This window comes from Artibeus jamaicensis, unplaced genomic scaffold, assembly GCF_021234435.1.
Source record: "Artibeus jamaicensis isolate MK-2021 breed Jamaican fruit bat unplaced genomic scaffold, CSHL_Jam_final contig_388, whole genome shotgun sequence".
Classification (NCBI taxonomy): domain Eukaryota; kingdom Metazoa; phylum Chordata; class Mammalia; order Chiroptera; family Phyllostomidae; genus Artibeus; species Artibeus jamaicensis.
In genome coordinates this window covers 310048-327883 of record NW_026521813.1, presented here as the reverse complement: position 1 = coordinate 327883, position 17836 = coordinate 310048, and the positions used below count along the sequence as shown (strand labels likewise).

Genomic DNA, 17836 nt, shown 5'->3' with positions numbered 1-17836 from the left:
GAAGAGCTCCTGAAATCAATACAAAAAGGCCAGTACACAATAAAAAATAAGCTGAATATGCAAGCAAGGAAGTCAGTGAAAGAAAATAAAAATGGCTCTTAACTCTATAAAAAAATTCCCTGACTTCATTCTCATAACAGAATTAATGTAAACTCAGAATAACAAAGTTGCTATTTTAACCTATATGCCTGTATGATCAGCAAAAATTCCAAAGTTTAATTAAGCATATGTTAGCAAATCTGTGGAAAAATACACTATTACACATTGCTGATAAGAGTATAAACTGGTAGAGTCTCTCAAAGGGTAATTTGGCAATATCTATCAAAATTACAAACAGAAGTACCATTTTACCCAGTAATTCCACTTCTAGGAATTCATCCTAGAGATATAGGGCTTTTCTGTTGATATTCATACAAAAATGAGCACACGCAGTGGTGTCCCCTGGAGCCTTACTGACATTGCAGAAGACTGAAAACAACTGAAATGTCTACCAAAGGGTTAAATGCATCATGGTGCTTCTACACGCCCAGTGCCATTGGAACACAATGTGCTCTGAAGGAGAATCAGGAAGCTCTTGGAAATGATCTCCAAGACGTTGTTCAATGAAAAACACAAAGTCCAGATCACTTACTACAGGACGATATGATTTGTTTTTTAAAGAACCTAGGAAAATATGCTATACTCATTGATCCTTGCATATCATCATTAGTAAGGATGTGTAAGAAATTAGCAATAACAATGACCTAATGGTAAGAAACAAGGAAACTTAGCAAATGGGAGTCATGGGTGGCAGAGAAATTTTTTACTGAATATCTTTTTATACAGTTTAAAAATTCTTGAATAATGTCAATTTAGTATTACCAAAAAGAAATTAATGAATTTCCCAAATGTCAAGTGTGCTGTTAGAAGTGTCTGCATTTCACTATGGACTCATTATTTACCAGGAATATGCCGTTGGTTGCAGCCAGCCATGTGCATTTGCAGGACAGTTGATTAAATTTAGGGCATCAGCAGCCACTGAACAGAGCTGCACTAATTATCCTGCCCCTGCAGAGACCAAACCCAGAAACCTGGCCTCATTAACCAAGTGCTCCAATACCTTCGTTAACTGCTCCTAAATGACTTCTACTGCCCCCCAGTACAAGGCATTATTCTACTATCTCATTAATATAGTATTATATTTTTTATACACTTTTAGGAAAATGCAATGGTATTTTGTAAAGAATTCAGTACATAATCATTTCCCCCAAACATTTGTATTGCCCCAACCTCCTTCAATACTAAGTTGTTGTAATTTAAGAAGGAAAGGCATGTACACAGCAAAAATAGGAAAGATACATGTATAACCATCAATACAGTAGTCAAACAGTTCTCATACTCTGATTTTAACTGTGAATGTTCTTGTGTGAATATTTTTACAGTGAATCAATTACATTTCTAAACAAATCAAATTTATATAAATACCGTGTAAGGTATTCATAGAGCTCAGGATGAACTCACGTTCACATAAGCTCATTTTTTTCACGCTCATCATCAATATAGCTATATTGTATTAGGAAGATATGACAACTGGCATTTTTAAAACCAACAGCAGAAGCGCCCTTGTTAACTTAGCATTTTAAATGACGTATCACTGTAATTCTGGAGACTGGCAATGAGAAGAGAATCTTTAAAAGTGCCATATTTTTTATACATATGAGATGAAGATTATAAATTAAAATGCAGCTTTCGCACACACAGCGAAAGTTAAAAACATTCCAGTGAGAAGCCACGACAACTTTATAATGTTGCTTGCTAGAGAGAAGATGCTATCCTAGTTGTGCTGCTGCGTTTGATTATCGGTCATAGAAAAACACATTTTAGCTGAATCCAAGACAGCCACACTGCAGACTGCTGCTCCACAGCATGGCTGGCTGTCGCCAGGGCTACTCTGCTTCTGCATAACCCTGATAATGCCTTATTTTGAGATGTTTGAAAAGTGGCTCAAGAAATGAAAGGGCCACCTTTGTTAGCCTGTTGTGTGAGAAAATACATATAAAGAGCTGATAAAATCAGCTTAGATAAGGTATGAAGGGAAGTATGCGGTTTTTAATAAATGAGCCCTAATTTCGGCCTCTTGTAAGCCTGGCACAATTTCAAAGCTTCCAAAGGCTGGACAAAATTGAATATGGAGAGAGAGCTCAGTGTTCCTCTTAAAGAGAACTGGAGAGGTAAACTGCAGGAGTTCTGGCCAAGATGGAGGTGTAGGCAGATACATTTCACCTCCTCACACAACCAAAATAAGGAAACAGCCAATTTAAAAACAAAAAAATAACCAGAACTGCCAGAATATTGAACTGCTTGGAAGTCTGACAACCGAGGAGTTAAAGAAGAAACATTCATCCAGACTGGTCGGAGGGGCAGAGGCAGGCAGCCAGGGTGGAGATGAATAGCAGCAAGGCCGTGACTTGAGGTCCGGGCAGTCCCACATTCACGAGCTGATAAACTGGGAAGAACAACTGAGGAGTGAGACAGACTGTGTAACTCAGGGTTCAAGCACCAGCAAAATAAAGTCTCAGAACCACTGGATGTAAAATCCGGTAAGAGTTGTGTCAGGGAGAAACGGCCAGTCTCTCGAGAGAGCTGAGCAAACAGCATTGTTCCCTTTCTGGCCCCTCCCCTACATGCGTCACACCACCATGCAGCGAAGTGGGTTACCTTGCCCTGCCAATACCTAAGGCTCTGCCCCCTACAATATAACACATGTGCTAAGGCAAAGAAATATGGTTGAAATGCAAGAATAGACCAAAACTCCAGAAAAAGAACTAAGCAATGAGGAGATAGCCAACCTATCAGATGCACAGTTCAAAACACTGGTAATCAGGATGCTCACCATGCTCAATCAGAAATGACTGAGTATAGAAGAAAAAAAAAAAAGAGGAAGAAGTAAAGGCTACACAAAGGGGAACAAAGAAAAACATATAGGGAACCAACAGTGAAGGAATGGAAACCAGGACTCAAATCAAAGACTTGGGACAAAAGGAAGAAACAAACATTTAATCACAACAGCAAGAAGAAAAAAGAATTCAGAAAAATTAAGAAAGGCTTAGAAACCTCTGGGACAAGTTTAAATGTTCCGACATGTAAATCATAGGGGTTCCAGAAGGAGAAGAGAAAGCTCAAGAAATTGAAAACTTATATGAAAAAATAATGAAAGAAAACTTCACCAATCTGGCAAAGGAAATAGACATGCACATCCAGGAAGCTCAAGAATCCCAAACAAATTGGACTCAAAGAGTAACACACCAAAACACATTATAATTAAAATTGCTATATTTCGATAAATTGTTAAGATAAGGAGAGAATTTTAAAGGGAGCAAGAGAAAAGAAGAGAGTTGCCTATAAAGGAGTTCCCATGAGTTACCAGCCCATTTCTTAAAAGAAACCTTACAGGATAGAAGGGGCTGGAAAGAAGTTTTCCAAGTGATAAAAGGCATGGACCTACATCCAAGATTACTCTATCCAGCAAAACTATCATTTAGAATGAAAGGGCAAATAAAGTGCTTCCCAGATAAGGTCAAGCTTAAGGAGTTCATCATCACCAAGCTTAAGGAGTTCATCATCCTTATTATATGAAATGTTAAAGAGACTAATCTAAGAAAAAGATCAAAAACTATGAACAGTAAAGTTACAACAAACTCACAACTATAAAGAACTGAACCTAAAAAAACATAAACAAAAACAAACTAAGCAAACACCTAGAACAGAAACAGAATCACAGAATTGGAGAGATTGCATGGAGGGTTATCAGTGGAGAGGAGGAGGGGGGAAATGGGGGATGAGGTGCAGGGAATAAGAAGCATAAATGGCAGGTACAACATAGAAAGTAGGAGGTTAAGAATAGTGTTGGAAATGGAGAAGCCAAAAAACTTACATGTATGAGCAATGGACATGAACTAAGGGGGGTGGCAGAATGCTGGAGGGAATGGGGGTACAGGATGAATGGGGAGAAAGGGGAGAAAAGGAATGGAACTGCTGCATAATCAATAAAATATACTTTAAAAAAGAGAACTGGAGAAAAATTTTCTCTGAGAAAACCACATAGACCGTTGTCCTGCTTTCAGCTGCAGGAACTCATGCCACGGAAGCTTTCTCATGACAAACAAAATGGCTAAAACTGAATAGATTCTCATCACTCCATGGTTGCTATTTATTTCATTTATTTGCAAGTTGTAATTAATGGTCCCTCTTCTTATGAGCAGCTTAATATTTTAAAAAGTGTTAGCCACCTTTATGACCATACTTTCTCAAGCCTTCCCTTACATATTGGCATGTCTGTCTGACTCACACTGAAATACCTGAAAAAAATATACAGCTTTACTCATAAGGACCTAAAGGAAATCCATACCATAAACATTTAAAAAATGGTATTTACAACACAAAAGACTGACTTCACACTAAGAAAAGTGACCACGGGCCAGATGGGCGTCTCTCTTGCGTCTGTTGAATAGACACAGAAAATGTGCAAAGTGCATTGGCCACGGCCCTAACACGTTTGTGTAATATTGTATAAAACATGTTGATGGAACACAAAAATATAATATATGTATATACATGACTTAAGCTTTCAGTGTGATTTGAGGCCTATTCCTACTAGCTACCACTGAAAATGTCCCACTCTGTTTTCCAGAGTAATTTTTAAGGAGGAAAACAGGAATTTAATTAAAATACAGCCTGCTGAAAGCTTTAGTAAAACTTATTCCTTTGTTATTCATGGGACAATTTCTCTTGCAATAGCATCTCAGTGTGACCCACCCCGTCTTCAGTAGCCATGGGCAACAGTGACGGGGACGACGTGAAGCATCGCCTCTCCAGTGGGCTGCACATTTAGGTCTCCGAGGGTCAAGTGCTGATCTTGGGGCAAATTTGATCTGTAACCTTTGGGTAGTAAAAGGCTTTATGTTTCCTATTAAATACTATTGTTAATGTATGGGGTGGGACAAGAAAGGTCAAGTAGAAGTACGTAGAATCAAACATCTCCAAATGTGTGACAGCATTGATAAAGAAAATCTGCTTACTTCTTTTCTGCACATACCCCAAATTTTAAGAAATAAAATAAGAAAAGATGCTGCTTTAAAGAAATCTTATGACAGGAAACAGATAAAGGGAGCTGGGGAGAGAACTTCTGTTTAAAAAAGAAAGAAAAGGACTATATCACTTCTGGATTATAGGCTATGCCATAAATAACAAAGAAAAATTAGGGGGAAATCCCTTATATAATCAAGCCACGCGGACGAATGGCCTTAGTGGTGGAGACATTTTCCAGGTCCCAAACAGAGAAATACACCTTTCTTCCCTTCAAAATTCAGTTTCTCTGCTAGGGCCAAGCCAGCCCACCCCAGCCACATTCAGAACTTCCCCAAAAGTTTCGCCCACATTTCATCTTTGTTTCCAGGGTTTCGCCGCCCTGCTTGTGCATTAAAATCACCTGAGCTGTGTTTTTTTAAACCCTGATGACCAGACCAATTAAATCAGAATCTCTGGGAATGCGGCCCCCACGTGAGTCATCGTCCTTCAAGCTCCTCAGGTGTTTCCAGCGTGCAGCCCGGACTGAGACGCAGCCTTGGGCAGAGTCTCCTAACCTCCCAAGTCAACAGACGCCTTCGCTTCTTAGAAGAATAAGATGGGACTTCAGGAGAGTTCTGTTACTAATGAACACAGGTAAGCTCTGTCCAAATATGGAGACTTCCTTTTAGCCAAGACAGTAGGGCTGTGATTTCTACGGTCCCTACGAGGTGTCCCATTTCAACAGAAACATGGATCAAGTGCATTTAGCTGCACTGGAATCAGGGGGCGGTGTGTTAGGACACAGACTGCTGCCCCCCACCCCCCACCCCCCACCCCTGCCCGAGATTTCTATTGGTGGGCCTGGGGTGGGCCGGAGAGTCTGCATTCCTCCTAACAAGGTCCCTGGTGGTGCTGATGGTCCGGTGGCCTCTCGTTCAGACTCACTGCTCTGAAGTGAACTCCTGATAGCTAAGGAGACATCCTGGGCTCTGGCACAACAGGGCCAGCCAAGTCAACAATCACCGAGGCAGAGGGGTTTCTTAGAAATGATTCACAGAGTGCATGGGAACTAACCTTAGAAAAAAACATTTACGACATGAGTACCTAAACTAATAGCTGGAAGCAGGACAAAGGTGGCTGTCTATGTGATTTTCTCAGAGGAAATTTCTCTCCAGTTCTCTTTAAGATGAACTCTGAGCTCTCTCTCTCTGTATTTGATTTTGTCCAGCCTCTGAAAGCTTTGAAATTGTGCCAGGCTTACAAGAGGCCCCAATTAGGGCTCATTTATCAACATGCACATGCCCCAAAATTGCAATTAAAGAAACTATTCCAGCAGAGGATATAGTTAACCAAGTGCATCAGCAATGCATTTATAGATCCAAAAAGGCAGCTCACTTGCCCTCTGACCATTCACACCATAATGTTTAATCCTAATTGGAACAGCACCATTTTAAAAATGAAAGTCCTTCTCTTGTGTTTGATGCCATGCCTTTTTGAAGTTTCCCAGAGAGCTGTCACTCACTCATCATGGTACAGAAAGTCCTCACTTTATTCAGTCCTCTCTGCAAATTATTCAGGGCACACACGCCCTAGGCTGATGTACTTACCTCACTCAACTAGCAAGTGCCATCTGAGGCAACCAGTCCTCCTGCAAGGCCTGTTTAATACCTAACACACAGCCCTATTTTTCTGAAAAATGCTGGATGCAAGGGCTTAATGTGCTTGCAATAAAAGGGGAAGAAACCGATGCTCTTATACTCTCTCACATGTTAAAGAAGGAATAAGGTTAGGTTGCACTTCAGAGCTGAAAAGGAAATCCAACAAAACCAATGTCCAATGTCACTTTTTAGAAGAAGGGAAAGGCAGCTTCCACTCACGATGTAATTTTTCTTATCTCTTGCTCACAAATCTTGTTAGTTTAAGTAAGGGATACAAACATTCTAAGGCTGGTTGTCAACTTAGAAGACCTCTACAATAATTTCAGGTTCTGGAAAAAATTAACTGCTGAATAAACTTTCATTAGGCCCTATGAAGTTTATTTTGAACTATATGAAGCATAGTATAACTGAAAAAGATCGGTGCCGAAAGTCTGAGGACCTTAACACCAGCGTTTAGTCTACTGCCGTCATACAGCAAGGTCAAGAGAATCCCATGTAACAGTTCTCTAATCTTTACCATGTTCAGTGCAAAGGAGAATAATATGTCTTATCTCACAGAGTATCTGGAGCCTGGTCGGACATGTGAATATGTCTGAAAAGGACGATGTGTGTCTTGGTTCCACCTGGGCAAAAAGGCTTACCTTTAGGCCCCCTCAAACCGAGAGCACCCGGGGGGCCTTTAATTCCTGGGAGGCCACGAAGTCCCATCTGGCCTGGGAAGCCATTCTCTCCAGGGGGCCCTGGGGCACCAGGGGGTCCGGGCCTCCCAGGGAGGCCAGACGCCCCTGAGTCTGGACGCTTGAGGCTAGCAGCCATCTCAGCAAGATGCTCTAAAAGATAATAAACAAAACAGCCGAGAAACATTAGAAACGTGGAAGTGGTACTAATGAAAACAGGTACTACACGTGCCTTTTTAAAAATGTGTCACCAGAACTTCAAACATGGTGGTGAGAAATTAATACAGTCCAATCATTTTTCCACAGACTCTGGGCCGGAAAACCTTCCTGGGGCTGTTTGACTCAGGTCTCCCTAGATGGACCTGGAGCTGCTGTTTTGCAACCGGGGCAAAGTGACGGGGATGAAAACCTTCAACGGCAGGGCTGCGGGGTGAGTGGTGTTCTACAAGAATGAGTGTGCCCCCCGAATCCTGACCTGTTCTCTGAGGACCCAGGATGGGAAAAATGTGAGTTTCAGAATGTAGGTAGAAGTGGGTGTCCAGAGGCTTTTTAAGGACATTGTGCAGGATTATTACTGAAACACCATTTGAGACCTAGCCTAGCATTTTTAGTTTGATGATACTAAGTAACTTGACATATTCCGGGAATTCATGACTTCTTATGAATTCTCCTTTTCAGAAGTTTTTTCATGCTTGGAATAGACAATAAACCTTAAAAATAGCCTTGGGAATGGTCACAGTCTGTCTTAAAAATTAATAACTGTGTGGACCTTTTCAGGAATGATTAAATAGATTAACAGTCATCCACCAAGACTATGTAGAACAAGGCAACTTTCCCATTAAAATCCTTTAAGGAAAATATTCTAATGTAATACAATTTAAAGCTTTAGGGCGTGATGGAGAATTTGAATTTAAAACACATTTCTAAACAACATTTTTAAATTGTTCCAATGTGAGTATTCTAAGTTTGCCTTACATATGTAAGAGTTAGCATAAAATCACAATTTTCTAGATATGTGATGCTTAACATTGAAACATCCTTTCAAGATAGAATGTCTGCAGTGAAGAAACTTGGTACTGAAATGCAGAGGTGACAGTTTCATTCTGGAAAACTCTACAAATCTGGGAGGCAAATCAGACTGTCTCATGAGCATACAAAGAAGAGTATTTATTTCTGCCAGAAGTGGTTCCAACCAGAACAAAACACTTATTCGTGAGAAGGCCCAGGGGTTCCAGGGTCTCCTCAGTTATAGGAGGGCTTGTGCATCTCCATTTTCAGTGTGGTTTCAGAACTAGACCAATTTGGAAACAGCTTTGACAAACAGCAATCACCACAGCTACAGATAAATTTAGATCAAGGTTAACAAATGTGAACATGTATCACCATTTTGGTAAAACACTAGTTATTGATTTTTGATGAAAGCAGTTTGGTACATGAGTAGCCATAATGGCCTTACACTCCTTACGAGTCAGTTACTTCTCACGTAGTCTACGGAGATATGGAGAGAGCCTTGGCCAGTGCTGGGTCCTCACTGAGTGGTAGGGCGTTGAAGAAGGGAAAGACACTTGAGAACTGTTTCAAAGGAAAGCAAAGTGTGTGTGTGTGTGTGTGTGTGTGTGTGTGTGTGTGTGTGTTGTGCTTTCTTGTCAATGAACACCCTTGGAAAAAAAAAAAAAGCTAGTCCAAAAAGTGATACTTTTCCTTTTCTTTGAGGCTATAAACTATCATGATGATGGCAAGCTGCATAAAACAGAACTGACATCAGCATTATTCAAAATCTCCCTCCTTTAAAGCATACAGAAAAAAAATCAAGCCACTATGTTATTTACCTTGCATGACTCTCATGCAAACCTGCTTAATGTGCTGATCTGTCGGTGCTCTCCCCTGGGGCAGAAGAGAAAAAAAGCAGTTTATACACAGAACCGTAAACAGCACATCCTTGAACAGTAAGCTGACTGACAGACTTGGCAGGGAACAGGGTGGCTGGGTTTACAACAGGACCACTTGCCCGCACTGCCCAGGAGCTGACGTCTGGTCCAGCCAGGCCGCCCCAACCCCTTGTGCTGCGGACAGTCTCCACAGAGCAACCACGGGGACTGCCCTCCACTCACCGGAGGGCCCTGGATGCCAGGCAGGCCGGTGGCACCCTGTTCTCCCTGCACACCTCGGGGTCCAGGTGGTCCCTTTGGTCCTTCCACTCCAGGGAGCCCCCGACCTCCTTCAGGCCCCCTCAAGCCAGGCTCCCCGAGGTTGCCCACCTACAACAAAATGGAACACTATGAAACCAGGACTAACCACAAGTAATGTGGCTGCTTAATATCAATGTAATATTAACACACAAACTTCGAGGTTTACTACATCCTCTTTGTTCAGAGGTTACAAATCCTTGATTTAAGGACAGAAAATGCCACAGCTCATTAGTCTCTTAGAACTCCAGTTCAAATGAACTTTTAAAGAATCTTTCTTTTCTATAGTTATTATTTCAAAATGTTAGTTGAAATAATACTTTTAAAAAATCACATCCTTTGTACTTTAAGCCACTTCCTAAGAGCAAGTTAGCTTTCAGTAAGGCTTGTCAACTTTTTATGGCCACCAGAAAGCCACAAAGTTCTTACAAGACTGTTCCTTTGTGTATCACTGATACAGAGAGCATAGAATAAAGGTATTTACAAGAACATAAAGTATTCATCTCTTATCACAATCTTTGGAGAATTTGAAGATGCCAGATCTATCCAGGGATCATAAAATACTAACATGAACTACATCAGTATATTTAAAACACCACCACATTTAAAGTGTTGCACTTAAACCCAATGTATTTGAAATACGGAAACAAAAAGAGTAAGTCTATAAGTTATCTAAGTATTAAAAAAGTTAAAAATCCAAATCCTAAGTTTAAGAATAAACCAACTGCTTCCTTAGCACAAAAGTATACACACATCAGATGTTTTTTCTGAAAGCAGACTAAAAGCATTTAAAAGAGGCCTCGTGTACGGTAACTGCTTTGAAAAAGAGACTAATTTGCTTTGTGTTGAACTACCTCTGGTGGAGTTCCTGGCGCAGTGGTCACAAAGCACCGTTGTTTACAGAGTGAGAAGATCAAAGAGCAGGAGGGCATCAAGGGGACGCCAGCATCCCTTTACGACTGTTCTCTAAGCAACTTAACCCTGCTTCCTTTTCAACCATAACATTTGTCGAGCTCACTCATGTCAAATGTTCAAATGTTTTAAACTGAAGGGAAGAAGGTGATGAGGCAATGCTTTCACTAGACACATTTAAAGAAAGTTCAGCAAAGTGTGCCTTTTTTTAGCCTGTATACAAAAAAAAAGATATTTATCTAACTCAACCTGTCAAAATTGTTCCTATGAAGAAATTACAGCTTACACGATTCCCTGAAAGACAGTGCCAGCAGGGAGAGCTCACTAAGGATGGGCAGTGGAAGTCTGGGCAATTGTCAGGCACCTGGAGGGCAGGATGGTGACAGCTTCCAAAGCAACCCAGAGAAGAAGCCAAAGTGAATGCAGAAATGCACGCAGGAACTGGCAGAAAACCGGGGAGACCAAATCAGAGGGTGTCATCTTGCCACAATGCTGCAGTGTTGCTAGAACAAGGGACAAGAAATTTTGGATGAAGAGATCTAGGGCCAACATGGTCAGGACATCATAAGTGCCCTGGGTCTTTGGGGGAAAATTCCTCCGTTGAGGACAAGTACACTAGAGTAGAAACACTATGCTGACATCACTGGGGACAGCGAAAGTCCTCCTGCTAGTAACTATTTCCCCTGAATCTGAGACAGTACACTTCAGTTTCATCAGTACTATCTGGGTCATGTCGGAGAAGACAAGACTAGAAAAGGAGGTCATGAATCAAGAGCCAATTTCCTAGTGTTATATCCACATTTAAACGAAGTGACCACTGCATTGTTCTCTGGCTTTTTTCTTTATAGCTTCAATGCTTAACCATTGAACATCAATAATTATTTCTAGACCATGAAACAGCATCTCTACTACCAAATTCTATCAAGGCTTACTCTACATGTTTCTTAATCCTAAACCATTTCTGTCAAAGATTCTTAGGCATAAAGATGCTACTTGAAGCTTGAGACTGCCGCACGGTGTTTAGAGGCAGTATGTAAACAGGGAAGTTGACACGACATAATAATTTCCACCTGGGGAGTATGTGAAGTACCCAGAGCTGGACGGTGTGGTGGAAGCTGCATGAGTCCTCCTAGAGAAAATGGGGCTGAAGATGGGGATCGCTTAAGAAGGACGTCTCTGTTTTAAAGAGAGAAATGGAATACCCCAGGCCAGGCGAACGGCATCAGGCATTAGACAGCACGCCACGTAAACAGAACTGCAAACAGAGACGAGGTCGGCAAGGCAGAGAGTGCTTCGTCAAAAGCTGTGTATACCCGGCTAAGAATCCGGTTTTTCTCCACAAAATGCTATTCTTGAAGAATATTATGCAAAGAAGGGATAGATGGCGTTTGATCTTTTTATCTAGATCCCAGGGCTGCCGGGAGGATAGTGAGCTGACAGGCACTGAGAGGGGTGGGGAAGGTCCCTGGAACAGGAGCGACTTGGACACTGACCAGCAGCTGCTGGTTAGCAACACTTCAGATGGAAATCTGAGCTTCATTTTTTTCTCCTTCTACTAAATTTCTCATTGTATTAGATGTGCATTCCTTTCAAACTGCAAATCATTCCAGGTTTGCTACTGATGGGTTCTATAATTCTAAATTCAGCTAATATCTAAGGACATCAGTTTAGTCTCTGTAAAAGGATGAATTAAACATGATAGCCATTTTCTAGCTCTAATAATTCTCTATTATCTCTTCTTATGCATTATGCCTCTATCCTGCTTCCCCAAATAGAACACGCAGGAGATTAAGAAAATTACTGAAATATTTTCCGACAAATTGTACAACTACAAACAATACTCAATTACACTCTCGTCACCATGAAGCACAACTCAGTTCTTTAAAAATGGCCCATTTGTAAACAAAATTACTGTAATACACTCATTGAGCCACTTATAGTAGGAAAAAAAACTTCCTTCAGAAGGGTTAGTTCGACAGGCAGACCCATTTATACTGTTGGTTTTTTCTTTGGATTAATCTATTACTTAAAGGATAAATTCAGACATTCATTTCCTTCAAGGTAAACCCATTAAAAATTGAATTTTATAGAAGAATTTCATAAAGCCGTGCATTACACTTTCTACAACGTTATTGATATTTTGATATTATTATATTTTATACCATTACTGCTCATTATACTTACAGTTCCTTTTGCTCCAGGTAATCCTACATCTCCCTAAATCAATAAAACAAAATTATATTAGAACAATATATTCACATATGACAATTTCCTAAAAACATGTAACAGGTTATTGTGCTGCTGAAATTTTTAGATAACCATGAACCAAGATGAACCCCGACACCACAGAAAAACGTAAATCTCAAAATTTGTATTCTAGTCCCAGTTTTGCGAGTTAAATTCATGACCCTGGGTGACCTAACAGCCTTGGCTAACTTATTTGTTAAATAACAGAGTCGAATCAGAGCTATCCAAGGCTCCACCCATATCTAAAATGCTAAGTGTTGAGAATTAAAATCTCAAAAGACATTAAACTAGCATTCTGTTATAAAACATAATAGACATTTAAACCTGATTACTTTATTTTTCAAACTCTAACAGTATTTTAAAACTAATCCAAAAAGTCTGTCAAGCTAAATTTGCATGCTTTTGTGCTAAGAATAAATAAAACTTAAAATCTTCCACCACTAATTCTAGATATGAATTCCACTCAGGTTTTAGCACATCAGTTCATCTCCACTATGAAACAGGATAATTTAAAACACTCTGTTCTTAAAATGAACGATTTTAACAAAAAATATTGAAATACTTATTTTTGGAATTTAATGAACAGTTATGAAGCTTTGCCTAATTCAGATATTATATTAACTCTCAATCCTGAAAACCTGAATAGAAACATTACCCGAATTTTTGCCTGCATTAACAGCTCACTGAAACTAATTTAGGAGAAATCTATCACCCCAACCCCACAGGAACAAATGTAAGTTTCCACACTAGGTCATACCAGATTGTGTCCAAACCATACTGATGAACCAAGAGATCTAGCAGTCCTGGCAGGAAAGACAACCTGTTCTTACTGTCTTCCTGGAGACTGAGGCACAGAGGGAGGTCAAGGTCACATCTATGGAGGATTTTAGACTAGAGAGAGTGCCCACTGTCACATTCGTGAGCCACAGCTTTCTAGCTATACGAAAACTTGAATTTTGTTTTCATGATAGGCACTATTTACAGACTTTCTGTAGGCACGTAAGAATCACCCTGAATGTCTACATGTAAAGCTGCAAGAGAATTCACCATGTCTAAAGGACTACTTGGTTCTCCAAAAGTTTAAGGCTAGGTCTATCACCTCTGGGGTGCTTCTTTTCCGCTTTACTTGGCTGTAATCTTGGAGAGTCATTTGTTACCTTATATAAGAAACATCTTAACTTTTAAAGAAGACAAAAAAGGTAACGGAGTTCAAGAGAAGAAAAAAAATCTATGTTCTAATACAGTTTGAAATCAGTAAGTCCTCATCATTAACCACAAAAAAATAGGTCTTACGAGTTCACCCCTTTCTCCTGCTTCACCTTCTTCACCAGCTGGACCCTAAAAAGTAAGAGGAGGAGTCACATATTAAAATTCTGAGTTCCTTGGCTCAGTTTTAACCAGTCAACATTGATGAGCATTCATACACGGCCAGACTGCTTCCAGGATCATGCAGGAACACAACACGCTCGCCATGACTTTCCAGTCAGGTGGTCGGTGGCCAGGTCAAATCAGAAAATGGCCTCTGCAGGCGTGTACTGGAAATACTGGGGGGAGCACTTTGTAAAGTGCATGATTGTCCAACCCCTACGCTGTGCACCTGAAACTAATACAAAGTAATACTCAATGTCACCTGTCATTGAAATAAAATTGTAAAAAATCCATATGTGAAAAAACAAAAAGAAAATGGCCTGGAGAAAAGCCAGAGGGTGAGGTTGAGAGTCTGCTGAAGTCGAGGATGACTGACTGTCTTCAGCAATCTTACAATTAGGTAATCTTTGAAAAAAGTCTCCCACAGTATATAAAGCAATCCAGAGAAAGGACTGATTCTAATTCACATGCATAGTTTTTTACTAATTCCTTGATACAGAAAAACCTAAAACATGACAAAGCTATGGTAGGTTTCATCAGCGTAAACCAATTAATTTGGTGAAGGAGAGAGGCTGGGCCACTTTTTTCAGAGGAAGGACACTTTTTTCAATGGGTAGTTTTGGAGGCAGAGCCATCATTACCTCCAGCTTATTTAAGTAGTTAATAAGGCTACAGACCAAACTGAACTCTAGGTTTCACTGTGAAACATTTTGAGAAAAACTACTAGCCTCCAACGTTTTAATTACACCCATAAAACCAGCTGGTGCCCCCTGCTGGTGAAGCACATTCATGCACATTAAACTGCATTTTGTACTACTCAGACAGGACCTACCTGTTCACCCTTTGGACCAGGTTCACCGACTACACCCTGTAATAAGTCAAATATAATACTTCTCAGTGTTTTCATATTTTTATCTAATTTCAAACAAACCAACCCTCTTTATTGGACTAGTGGACAACCACAACTATGAATATTGTCAAAGGAGAGAACATCTCCCTCTCCTCGCCACCTAACGAGAGTCAGTTAAGACCTAGAGAAATGGGCAACTGTCCTACCCAGGGCGCTGGACAGCTCGGAGTATTCTGTGATCACATTTATGTAAAATGTGACTAGTAAGAATGCCAATTTAGAACTGAATAGAAACTATGGTTACCACTGAAATTTTTACTTTCTCAGCTTTTTTTCCTCCTGATAAACTACTATATTAATAAGTTTTTTCTTGCTTCTTAATCTCAGCTCTCAGTAATTTCAAATCCCTTTCTTGATAGCTCTCTGTGATAAATTCTAGAAAAATTAGTATTTTCTAAAAGCAAGGCCAAAAGCAAGATTGGTTTCTCGACCTACTAAAAACCCCTTCCAACTAAGGGACTTTCTGGTGGGCTGGATATCTTACCCTGTCACCTTTCATTCCAGGAAGTCCAGGGGGGCCAGGCAAGCCTGGGAGGCCGGGGCTCCCCGGGGAACCCTGGAAAGCAAACACAAGTGCCCAGAGTCACTGCACTGCAACACTGAAAGCACACAACAGACCTTGGGTGTGCTGACTCCCACCTAAAATAAACGTGCTGTGGCTGGTTTAACTCCTTTCCTCAAGTGCGCCACTCCCACACTCTCAGGAGGAGAGAGCCCTCTCCCCCGCCCTCTCCATCCCACCTCTGATTCCCCAGTTTGTAGGCCTTCCCAACAGTGGGCTCTTTGAGTCTAGCCCCTGCAATGGTATGTATGCCTCTTGCTGTGTAAACAAGCACAGCTGGAGAAGTAAAAGGCAGCATTCAGCACAGTTCTCTCCAATTCCAAGAACAACTAGAGGCCAAATGTAGCAATTCATGTCTCTCCTGGCTTCAAAACGTACACTACAAACTACACATGAAAATACACTCTGAGGGTATTTTAGATACAGTTTGAAATTATGCATTTACTTCTGCACATATTCACATAACAATAAAGATCAAGAAGGAATGATTAAATTGCCCTTCATGAATTGTTTTTCTCTCTTTGCTTATTTTTTTAAAAAATATATTGTGTTTTGTACGAAGCAAGGAAACTGCTGGAGACTGGCAACATTGCTTACCAGTTTGCCTAGTGGGCCTGGAGGTCCCATGGGTCCTGTTTCTCCTCTACTGCCCTGGAAAAACACAAACAGGTGTCTGCTGGATAGTTTGCCAACTTTTGAATGCTTAATTATTATGCGAAGAAAATAATATATTACTAAGGTTTTGTTTAAATAGATTCTCCACATCTTCAACCACAGGCAGACACATTTATGCAAAATGCCTACAGGCTTCCTACTGTTCATCCTTCAGCAAATGTTCCAAGTGCTGTTCATTGTGATTACAGACCATCAGATAGAAATGACTGATGCATCTGCATGAAGTGGCAATCAGTAATTTTCAGCATCTAAATCACCATCTAACTTACGGTTACTTTGTGTATATGCTTTAGCCCCTCGTTTAGACTAAGTGTTCTTGAAGTATAGGTACCTTACTTTCGAATTCCACACAATGCCTAAAACTCAGAGTAAAGTTTTCAAGTGAACAGTACATTTTAAAGCAATATCTGGCAAATGATCTTGAACTCCAAAACAGTGAAAAAGAGACAAAAACAGATAGGCTTGCCTTTACATTATTACTGCAACTTTGAAAAAACATAGATAGTGGAAATTTATAGTTTCTGAAATAAAAAATTTTTTTGTTCTACTCATTCTTGTCTTAAACATGTCTTAAAAGATTAAACAGACTTTGGAACATACAGTTCATAATGAAGATATACCAAAAGCAGCATTCTAATTTCATTTTCTGAGCCAATTTCAATTTTTATTTGAAATTTTGAGAACTTTGAGGAGACACATGAACTCTTCAATTTCTTTTCTTGACAACTTCATACAATGTTACGCATGCAGTCTGACAAAATTTTTATTTCTAACACATGTTCAACTAAGCTGAACCCTGAGGTTATTGAGTAAACAATCACATTTCCTGGAGAGTGTTATAAAAATGAAAGTAGTCTTGTGAGTTTGTTTTCTTAAATGACACAACAACTTCATATGAATGTTTAATATTTATAAATGCTTCTGATAAGATTATCTTGATCTGACTCCTATGCTATTCACTCATCTCTAAGTTGAACAATATGTCAAGATCCACAAACCTCCTGAATTTTCAATTTCTCTAAAGCATTAAGAAATATTTGCCAAGTTACAGGTCACCTGCTATGAGATATAATTCTTATATGATAGGTGATTTAAATGTAATCCTCTTGAATACTTAAAAAATTTTTATATAAGCCACCTGTCTAGTATCTGAGATTAGATAACATATTGGTCCTTAGCCCTGTGAGCAGCTTAGAAGCCAGAGACAGTCCCTGCGAGGACAGACGTGGGCCAGATTGAAGTCTAAACGAAGACCAGCCACTGGGACAAACTATTCTGCTCATCTATAAATGTTAGGACCGGGTTCCACCCCACTAATGTGGCCCAGCACTCCAAAGCTTGAGACAGATTTTCTTCAGTATATCTGCTCTTTTGGCACTTTCAAATAATTTCTGAACTGCGTCATGATTGAGATCCTAAATGTCTTTGGGCTAACAGGACTTTAATTCACAGAATAATTAATAGTCATCAGTGGGGAAAAGAATTAATCATATCAGAAGGGGAAAACTCAGTCCTTGACACAACCTCAAGTATTCATTTCTAAATAAATGAACCATTATGCCAACTTATCCAAAATAGAGATGATTAATATAGTA

At 40.0% G+C, this 17836-nt stretch overlaps 1 protein-coding gene across 1 annotated transcript in view; it reads right to left on the bottom strand.

Annotated features, from left to right (window-relative positions):
* COL9A1 (collagen type IX alpha 1 chain) overlaps positions 1 to 17836 on the bottom strand; it is an 86345-nt gene that overhangs the window by 10661 nt on the left and 57848 nt on the right. The window contains exons 28-35 of the mRNA XM_053665006.1: positions 16164 to 16217; positions 15489 to 15560; positions 14927 to 14962; positions 14020 to 14064; positions 12664 to 12696; positions 9493 to 9639; positions 9211 to 9265; positions 7346 to 7534 (exon numbers count right to left, since the gene is read on the bottom strand). Of these exons, the coding sequence (XP_053520981.1) occupies positions 7346 to 7534; positions 9211 to 9265; positions 9493 to 9639; positions 12664 to 12696; positions 14020 to 14064; positions 14927 to 14962; positions 15489 to 15560; positions 16164 to 16217 (631 nt within the window). The remainder of the gene's footprint in view (positions 1 to 7345; positions 7535 to 9210; positions 9266 to 9492; positions 9640 to 12663; positions 12697 to 14019; positions 14065 to 14926; positions 14963 to 15488; positions 15561 to 16163; positions 16218 to 17836) is intronic.